The sequence below is a fragment of the Babylonia areolata genome, chromosome 20, assembly GCF_041734735.1.
Source record: "Babylonia areolata isolate BAREFJ2019XMU chromosome 20, ASM4173473v1, whole genome shotgun sequence".
Lineage (NCBI taxonomy): Eukaryota > Metazoa > Mollusca > Gastropoda > Neogastropoda > Buccinidae > Babylonia > Babylonia areolata.
This window is the reverse complement of record NC_134895.1, coordinates 13,241,540-13,251,539: the sequence shown is the minus strand read 5'-3', so window position 1 is coordinate 13,251,539 and position 10,000 is coordinate 13,241,540. Positions and strand designations below refer to the sequence as shown.

At 48.1% G+C, this 10,000-nt stretch overlaps 1 protein-coding gene across 2 annotated transcripts in view; it reads left to right on the top strand.

The window, feature by feature from the left end:
* LOC143294841 (uncharacterized) overlaps nucleotides 1–10,000 on the top strand; it is a 25,174-nt gene that overhangs the window by 7,848 nt on the left and 7,326 nt on the right. For both annotated transcript variants that reach the window (XM_076606347.1, XM_076606346.1), the window contains exon 4: nucleotides 734–3,006. In XM_076606347.1, the coding sequence (XP_076462462.1) occupies nucleotides 734–3,006 (2,273 nt within the window). The remainder of the gene's footprint in view (nucleotides 1–733; nucleotides 3,007–10,000) is intronic.

The window sequence follows — 10,000 nt, the reverse complement described above, 5'->3', positions numbered from 1 at the left end:
TGAGTGAGTGAGTGACTGACTGAATGACCAAATGAGTGAGTGATTGATTGATTGAATGAGTGAGTGAGTGACTGAATGGGTGAGGGAATGAATGAATGAGTGACTGAATGAATGACTGAATGAGTGAGTGACTGAATGAATGACTGAATGAGTGAGTGAGTGAGTGACTGAATGAATGAGTGAGTGAGTGAGTGAGTGAGTGACTGACTGACTGATTGAGTGAGTGAGTGAGGGACTGATTGAATGACTGAATGAGTGAGTGAGTGACTGATTGAATGATTGAATGAGTGAGTGACTGACTGAATGACTGAATGAGTGAGTGAGTGAGTGAGTGACTGAATGAATGACCGAATGAGTGAGTGAGTGAGTGACTGAATGAGTGAGTGACTGAATGAATGAGTGACTGAATGAATGACTGAATGAGTGAGTGACTCACTGGGTCATTTCATCAATCACTCATTTAGTCATTCACTCAGTCAGTCATTCACTTTATCACTGGGTCATTTCACTAATTAATTAGTCAATCACTCAGTCAATCACTCACTGTGTCCAGTCACTCACTCAATCACTCAGTCACTCAGTCAGTCACGCACTCACTCAGTCACTGGCCCATTTCATCAATGTACTCATTCATCCCTTGATTCCTTCCACACCCAACCTCCCCTCCCCCATACCCACCAACCCACTACCCCTCCCACCAACCATGACCCCACCCTCCCACCCTCTTGTCCAGAATCACCGCACGAGCATCACGAGGAGGAAGAGTACCGTCACGTGACCGGGCTGTGCCCGGCCCTAGAGGACCGGGTGGCCTTCGAGAGACAGAGCCTGCACCAGCGCTACCTGGGCCACTGTCAGTTCGGCCTGAACGCTGGGCAGACCTCCACCCGGGACCCCCACCCCCACCCCCACCGCCCCAAGGGCAACGGCGCCAGCGCTAAGGCAGCAGCAGCAGAAGAAGCAGTGGAGGAGGACCCTGAGGTTGGGGAAGAAAGTGAAGAGGAGGAAGAGGAGGAGGACGAGGAGGAAGAGGAGGAGGCCGAGAACACAGAGAAGGAGGAGGTAGGGGAGGGAGTTAACAGGTCGAGGAGAGGAAGGACTGTGAGCGGCGCGTGGAGGAGAGTTTCCCTGGAGCAAGAGGAGGACGAGGGACCAGGGAACGCCGCCTCTGAGCACGCCCCACGAGCGAAGGCGTCACTGAAGGAAGCAGGGAAGGCGAGGCACAGGGCGGACAACGCAGTCAGAAACCAGGACGAGGAGGAGGAGGACGAAGGGGACGAAGGATACGGATCCAAGGTGTCCAGCAACGGCCAGGACCCCGACGGCAGCGAGGAGGGAGCGGCGGCGGCGGTGAACGCTCGTACTCCTCAGACGGCGCCCAGGAGACCTGGGTACGTGGACCTGGGCGAGATCCCGCTGCACAAGGTCCACCCCGTGCTGGCCACCTCCTCTACCCGCACCGCCTCCCACCAGGAAGCCATGGCGAAGATTCTCTTCCCATGCAGAGAGCGCGCACGAGGCGGCGAGACCCCGACAGGCGGGCGTTTTCCGGGTCAGTGTGTTCAGTACACGGGGAAACCCCCTTCAAAAACCTCCCCTTCCGGTCGGAAACTCATCACCCCGGCCTACCTGGCCCGCTACAATCACCTGGCTGACCTGGCCAAAATGGCACTGAACAGGCAGTGTCGTCAGGACAGGCCGAGGGCCGGCACGCCCCGTGACGGCCAGAGCAAGTCCCCCAGACAGACGGAAGAGAGGGGGAGCCGCGAGGAGGGTGCCGAGACGAACGTGCCGGGCTCTGACAGCGCGGAGATCGAAACGAGCGCCCGGTCCAGGACACTGGTGCTGCACAAGATCACCATCCAGGACTCGGGACAGGAGCTGTTTTCCCAGCACGTGCACACGCCGCGCAGGTCCACGTCGTGCGCGGTCAGAGCGTTCCAGGTCCTCAACCAGCCCTTCGACAGGGTGCACCGGATGAGGGCTCAGTCTGAACGTACTGCGCAAGACCGGAAGCCAGGCACTTCTGCTGAATCTAGCAGAACGGGGCTGTCCGTTATCTCCAGAGCAACCGCTTCACCATCGACAAGCTCTGGCGTGTCTGTGGTGCCCGTGCCGGAGGATTCAGGTATACCCCGATCGTCCACCGCTCCTGTGACAGTGTCTCTGGATTCAGGTCTTCCTCAGTCGAGACACTGGGACAAAAGTAAATCGGCAGTTTCAGACAAGGCCGTGGCTGAAGCTGTGCATTCAGAGCTTTCTCAGCCAACAGCCTCCCGCACCAGCAACTCAGTATCAGACAGCGTATCACTAAAAACACCACAACTGGTTTCTGATTCGCCATCATCACGTGAAAGCTACAGTTTAGCAGCGTCCCCTAGAGGCCGAAGAACGAACTCGAGGGCAGGCACGTGCGACCTGTCCGTGGAGAGCGCCAGGAGGACTCGGAAGGACGTGGCGGAGCTCTCCTCTTCGCCGTGTTCTGCCCGTGTCGGTGACTCCAGTGACCGCCTGTCCGCCGTCAGCACCTTGCCCATGATGGATCTGCTGCCCGCCTTGGAGATCAACCTCCGTCTTCACCGCTCCGCCCAGCGCTTCCTCGGAAAGGCTAGGACTCTGGACGTCACCTCCACCCTCAACTCAATCAAGCTCCGTCGTCAGCAACAGCAGCAGCAACAGCAGCAGCAGCAGCAGTCACAACAGCAACAGCGTCGCAATTCCAAACATGTTCCGAATTACGCAGACTGCTGTGAGAATAGTGAGCAGCCGCAGCAGCAACAACAAGCCCTGTGTTTTCTGCAGCAGCTACAGCAGCAGGAAGAGCAGGAGCAGGAAAGCTGCAAGTTGTTTCAACGGAGGGCGGACGGTGAGGAGAAGAAGGGTGACGGAGAAAGTGTGGAGGGGGAGCAGAAGAACGAGGAGGAGGAGGAGGAGGAAGAGGAAGAGGAGTGCGTCTCGTCCAGAATTGCCACCTTCATCGCGTCGCAGTCTGCGGCTTCTGAGGTCGTAAGTGTTGTTGTTGTTGTTGTTAGTGGTGGTGGTGGTGTCGTCAACTTCGTCGTCATATTTCTTGTGTCTGCTGCTCTTGTTGCCGTTGGTATTTTTTAAAATTATGTTGCCCCTCTTTCCTGAACCACACTGCCTTTGTTAGTGGTAGTATATTCCTCTTGCTATTTTTCGGTATTCTTGTTGGTTTGTTCTGATATCAAACATTGGTATTGACGAGGCCTCTGTTTCTTAGCAAGAAAAACAAGAAGTAGAAGAAAAAAATGCATAAAAACATTGTTTTCATCGTTTGTAATGTTTTAATGGATATGTTTCCGTCGAGGACCCGTTCAGTCATCAATATAATCTGAATCTTCTGGAAGTTGTGTGCCAGAGTTTTCCATTGTTTTCTTTGTTTCTGGCTTTTTATTTCATTTCGATATTATTTTTTGTTGTTGTTGTTTTGTTTTGTTTTTATGTTATCTTATAAATTCTTGTGTTTTTGTCGTAAGTCATCGTCGTCGCCGTTGTTGTTGTTGTTGTTGCTGCTGATACTTTTCGTGCAAAGTTCATTGTTGTACTTTGAATGAACTTAAGTGCTGGCGCATGAGATGTTAACCATTCATAATTCCCTGTGAGTTGTTGTTGCTGTCTCAGCCGCTGTTGCAAACGTTTGTATTGATTTCTTTTATTTTTCTTTTTGCTAGTAAGTATCAGTATCGGTATCAGTAGCTCAAGGAGGCGTCACTGCGTTCGGTCAAATCCATATACGCTACACCACATCTGCCAAGCAGATGCCTGACCAGCAGCGTAACCAAACCCGCTTAGTCAGGCCTTGAGAAAATAAATAAATAAATAGTAGGCGCGAATCCTTGCTGTAAACTGCTTGCTTTCAGCCCATTTTCATTTATTACAAGACTCGCTTGTGATACGTGGAGAAGCATGATTATATTTCATGATAAACTGCCTGGTATGTTATCGTGCGTAGGTGTTGCGTTCACTGACATTCGGAGAAACTCGATAGGTTTGTTGTTGATGTTGTTGTTGTTGCTGTTGCTGTTGCTGTTATTGAGTAGCTGTTTGTTGTGGTGGGAGGGGTGGTCTTCGTTTGAGCTGACCTAGTTTTCTGAACCTGTCGTTATGTTGCTATGGGCAGCTGTGGTGTGTTCTAGAGATGTTTGAGCTGACCTGGTTCTCTTAACCTGTCGTTATGTTGCTATGTGCAGCTGTGGTGTGTTCTAGAGGTGTTTGAGCTGACCTAGTTCTTTGAACCTGTCGTTATGTTGCTATGGGCAGCTGTGGTGTGTTCTAGAGACGTTTGAGCTGACCTAGTTCTTTGAACCTGTCGTTATGTTGCTATGGGCAGCTGTGGTGTGTTCTAGAGACGTTTGAGCTGACCTAGTTCTTTGAACCTGTCGTTATGTTGCTATGGGCAGCTGTGGTGTGTTCTAGAGACGTTTGAGATGTCCTGGTTCTCTTAACCTGTCGTTATGTTGCTATGTGCAGCTGTGGTGTGTTCTAGAGACGTTTGAGATGTCCTGGTTCTCTTAACCTGTCGTTATGTTGCTATGTGCAGCTGTGGTGTGTTCTAGAGACGTTTGAGATGTCCTGGTTCTCTTAACCTGTCGTTATGTTGCTATGGGCAGCTGTGGTGTGTTCTAGAGACGTTTGAGCTGACCCAGTTCTTTGAACCTGTCGTTATGTTGCTATGGGCAGCTGTGGTGTGTTCTAGAGACGTTTGAGCTGACCTAGTTCTCTTAACCTGTCGTTATGTTGCTATGGGCAGCTGTGATGTGTTCTAGAGACGTTTGAGCTGACCTGGTTCTCTTAACCTGTCGTTATGTTGCCATGTGCAGCTGTGGTGTGTTCTAGAGACGTTTGAGATGTCCTGGTTCTCTTAACCTGTCGTTATGTTGCCATGTGCAGCTGTGGTGTGCTCTGGAGACGTTTGAGCTGACCTAGTTCTCTTAACCTGTCGTTATGTTGCTATGGGCAGCTGTGATGTGTTCTAGAGACGTTTGAGCTGACCTGGTTCTCTTAACCTGTCGTTATGTTGCCATGTGGAGCTGTGGTGTGTTCTAGAGGTGTTTGAGCTGACCTAGTTCTTTGAACCTGTCGTTATGTTGCTATGGGCAGCTGTGGTGTGTTCTAGAGGTGTTTGAGCTGACCTAGTTCTTTGAACCTGTCGTTATGTTGCTATGGGCAGCTGTGGTGTGTTCTAGAGGTGTTTGAGCTGACCTAGTTCTTTGAACCTGTCGTTATGTTGCTATGGGCAGCTGTGGTGTGTTCTAGAGGTGTTTGAGCTGACCTAGTTCTTTGAACCTGTCGTTATGTTGCTATGGGCAGCTGTGATGTGTTCTAGAGACGTTTGAGCTGACCTGGTTCTCTTAACCTGTCGTTATGTTGCTATGGGCAGCTGTGGTGTGTTCTAGAGACGTTTGAGCTGACCTAGTTCTTTGAACCTGTCGTTATGTTGCTATGGGCAGCTGTGGTGTGTTCTAGAGACGTTTGAGCTGTCCTGGTTCTCTTAACCTGTCGTTATGTTGCTATGTGCAGCTGTGGTGTGTTCTAGAGACGTTTGAGATGTCCTGGTTCTCTTAACCTGTCGTTATGTTGCTATGTGCAGCTGTGGTGTGTTCTAGAGACGTTTGAGATGTCCTGGTTCTCTTAACCTGTCGTTATGTTGCTATGGGCAGCTGTGGTGTGTTCTAGAGACGTTTGAGCTGACCCAGTTCTTTGAACCTGTCGTTATGTTGCTATGGGCAGCTGTGGTGTGTTCTAGAGACGTTTGAGCTGACCTAGTTCTCTTAACCTGTCGTTATGTTGCTATGGGCAGCTGTGATGTGTTCTAGAGACGTTTGAGCTGACCTGGTTCTCTTAACCTGTCGTTATGTTGCCATGTGCAGCTGTGGTGTGTTCTAGAGACGTTTGAGATGTCCTGGTTCTCTTAACCTGTCGTTATGTTGCCATGTGCAGCTGTGGTGTGCTCTGGAGACGTTTGAGCTGACCTAGTTCTCTTAACCTGTCGTTATGTTGCTATGGGCAGCTGTGATGTGTTCTAGAGACGTTTGAGCTGACCTGGTTCTCTTAACCTGTCGTTATGTTGCCATGTGGAGCTGTGGTGTGTTCTAGAGGTGTTTGAGCTGACCTAGTTCTTTGAACCTGTCGTTATGTTGCTATGGGCAGCTGTGGTGTGTTCTAGAGGTGTTTGAGCTGACCTAGTTCTTTGAACCTGTCGTTATGTTGCTATGGGCAGCTGTGGTGTGTTCTAGAGGTGTTTGAGCTGACCTAGTTCTTTGAACCTGTCGTTATGTTGCTATGGGCAGCTGTGGTGTGTTCTAGAGGTGTTTGAGCTGACCTAGTTCTTTGAACCTGTCGTTATGTTGCTATGGGCAGCTGTGGTGTGTTCCAGAGACGTTTGAGCTGACCTGGTTCTCTTAACCTGTCGTTATGTTGCTATGGGCAGCTGTGGTGTGTTCTAGAGACGTTTGAGCTGACCTAGTTCTTTGAACCTGTCGTTATGTTGCTATGGACAGCTGTGGTGTGTTCTAGAGATGTTTGAGCTGACCTAGTTCTTTGAACCTGTCGTTATGTTGCTATGGGCAGCTGTGGTGTGTTCTAGAGGTGTTTGAGCTGACCTAGTTCTTTGAACCTGTCGTTATGTTGCTATGGGCAGCTGTGGTGTGTTCTAGAGATGTTTGAGCTGACCTAGTTCTTTGAACCTGTCGTTTTGTTGCTATGGGCAGCTGTAGTGTGTTCTAGAGATGTTTGAGCTGACCTAGTTCTTTGAACCTGTCGTTTTGTTGCTATGGTCAGCTGTAGTGTGTTCTGGAGATGTTTGAGCTGACCTAGTTCTTTGAACCTGTCGTTATGTTGCTATGGGCAGCTGTGGTGTGTTCTAGAGGTGTTTGAGCTGACCTAGTTCTTTGAACCTGTCGTTATGTTGCTATGGGCAGCTGTGGTGTGTTCCAGAGACGTTTGAGCTGTCCTAGTTCTTTGAACCTGTCGTCATGTTGCTATGGGCAGATGTAGTGTGTTCTAGAGACGTTTGAGATGTCCTGGTTCTCTTAACCTGTCGTTATGTTGCTATGGGCAGCTGTGGTGTGTTCTAGAGACGTTTGAGCTGACCTAGTTCTTTGAACCTGTCGTTATGTTGCTATGGGCAGCTGTGGTGTGTTCTAGAGAGAGGAAGGATGGTTAAATCTCTCCGTTTGTTGTCGTTGCTTTTGTTGTTCATATCATTTTGGTTGGCGTCCATAACTTGACCGGCACATCATGTAGAAATAACATACCTACTTCCCAGCATTTGCGAGCTACTTATTGTGTGACATTGTTTGTGTTGCTGCTGCTGTTACCCTTTTTTATATTGTTGATGTGTGTTGTTGTTGTTGTTGTCGTTTTAATTGGTGCTGGGTTTATCGCTGTTTTTCGTTGTGATTAGAGCTGATTATAATTTGTAAATCCACAGGCATTGTTGTATTCTAGTTGTTGTCTTTGAAGTTGTTTGTGTTCAGTTTTCTGTTCTTCATAAATCAGCAGGCGTGAATCCTTGCTGTAAATTGCTCGCTTTCAGCCCGTTTTCATTCATGACAAGAGAGGCAAAGCTCTCAAGACTCGCTTGTGATACGTGGACAAGCCTGATTGTATTTCTTGATAAACGCACAAACGCATGTAAACGGGAGAAACAGATGGAAAGATAAGAAAGGCAAGGCCTTCAAGACTCATTTGTGAGACACACTGAAAAGAAAAAAAAAAAAAAACTTATAAGAATTAGTTTGATGAAATGTGTTCTCTATTCGTTATTATAATTATATAAAGCTTCGCGTTTAAAAAGAAAAAAAAAAGACTTAAAAGCAGATTCGAACCCAGGATGTTCGGGTCAAGAATGATTGGTTTTGTGCACTGCACCGACACGGCATTCAACGATGACGTTGAAAAAGTATTATTTAAGCATATACATTTAGCGGAATAAATAAAGAACGGTAATCGAAGTGAAAACGCCGTTTAAATCATGTTCTTTTGGTATATCTTGGGCATTTAAGAATTTCTTTCAAGTCCGAAGTAAAGGAGACGTTCCCATCGCCTGAAACACACTGCAATATGTGTCCGACATCTATAGACATGCAGAAATCCGTGTTTGACAAGCATCGAAAGTACGACACTGTCCATTCAATTTCTCTTTCTGTTCATTCTAGTTAATTCAGTATCCACTTTAAAACATTCATATACAGTAAACACGTCGATGATTATTTGAGAAATTCTTTTAATTCTTCGGTAAAAGAGACGTTGCCATCGCGTCAGGCTTTGCAACATGTTGTCAAGATCTGCACAAACCAGTGTTGACAAGGCTGACCATTGTCTTGTCTTGTCTATAATCCTGTGGTAATCCCTATACAGGGCAACAGTCCACGATAGGGGGCTGAGCTCTAGATGACTGATGTCTGTTTACGACCGTTAATTAACTCTCTCCATACGAACGGCGAAAGGGACGACGTTAACAGCGTTTCACCCCAGTTACCATCATCAAAATATTGCAAGCGGAAGGCTCTTATACTGAAGAGGTGAATGTTGACAAAGAATACCACAATTCTGACGACGGAAGCTAAAGGTTGGGTCATTCAGACACCCACTGGACATCCGAGGGGTCTGTGTAGAGGAGAAGAGAGGACTGGCCGTACTGAGTGAGTTAAGCCCCCTAGTTCAGCCAGGGGAACCCGGGCTCCACACAACATCAGTGAAAGAACAAAACAAAACAAACAAACAAAAAACCCTGTCCTGTAGCTATACTGAGCCTGAGGCTCGCAGCCAGGCCTCAGTCCTGGTCTTGAATAACTGAGGGGAAAAGGCTGAGATCATAATATAGTCTGGAATCTAGTTCCACAGGCGGGCAGCTGAAGGGAAGAAGGAGTGCCTGTGGAAGTCAGTGCGGGAGAAGGGTACTTGTGGTTTCCGGGTGGCCTCGGACAGTTCAATTTGTCCGCCCTTAAGTACCTTCCCGGGGTGCCACCTCAACCAAACCACCCATGATCTTGTACATTATGGTGGCCTTGGCTGCAGTGCTGCACAGTTTGAGGGGGTCGAGTTCCAGCCTGGTGATAAGCTCGGTTGCACTGGTGGTGGGGCGGAAGTCATGCATTATTCACCGAGCTGATCTGCGTTGTACTATCTCCAGGTTGGTTGTGAGATACTGTTGCTGGGGGTCCCAGACTGGCGCAGCATATTCTAGGATGGGCCTCACAAGCCCCTTGTAGCATGTTGTCTGGGTGGTGTAGGGGCATCCTCTCAGGTTCCTATTCATGAAGGCACTGGTCTTGTCTGCCTTTGCTGTTGTGGCCTGGATGTGTGCTCCCCAATGAAGGTCTTTAGACAACTCAAAACGGTCCATTCAAATTTTCTTTTATGTTCATTCTAGTTAACTCAGTGTTCACTTTAGAATATTCATATGCAGTAAACACCCCAATAATGTAGTTAGTGTCACTGTGTATGTGTTCTGTCCAGAATTTGTATTTCTTGGTTTATAATTGAGAACAAGTAAAACGTGGTCATGGCGTCTTATTGCAAGACGTTCGGGCAGCTGCAAAGGAATCCAGAACCAGCATCGACCATTAATGAATCGGAAATGCTGTTAAAACCGGGAGACATACAACATAATATTGGTATGACTGTGAAGATTTTTTTTCTTCTATGTTTTAGCCAAATTTGGTATTGGCAGACAAAGTATTTCCAGTGAAAATGGTAATGTTAAAAGTATATCACGGACACACAGACACACACACACACACACACACACACACACACACACACACACACACACACACACACACACACACACACAACCGAACACCGGTTTTTAACATTTGTGAAAAATCTCCATCCTTTACCCACCAGGCACCGTTACCGAGATTCGAACCCGGGACCCACAGATTAAACCACTCAGCTATTGCGCCCGTCGTACATATATATAATTCTTCCCCAGGAGGATCAGCAAATCAAGAAGTGGGTCTGTGATTAGTAT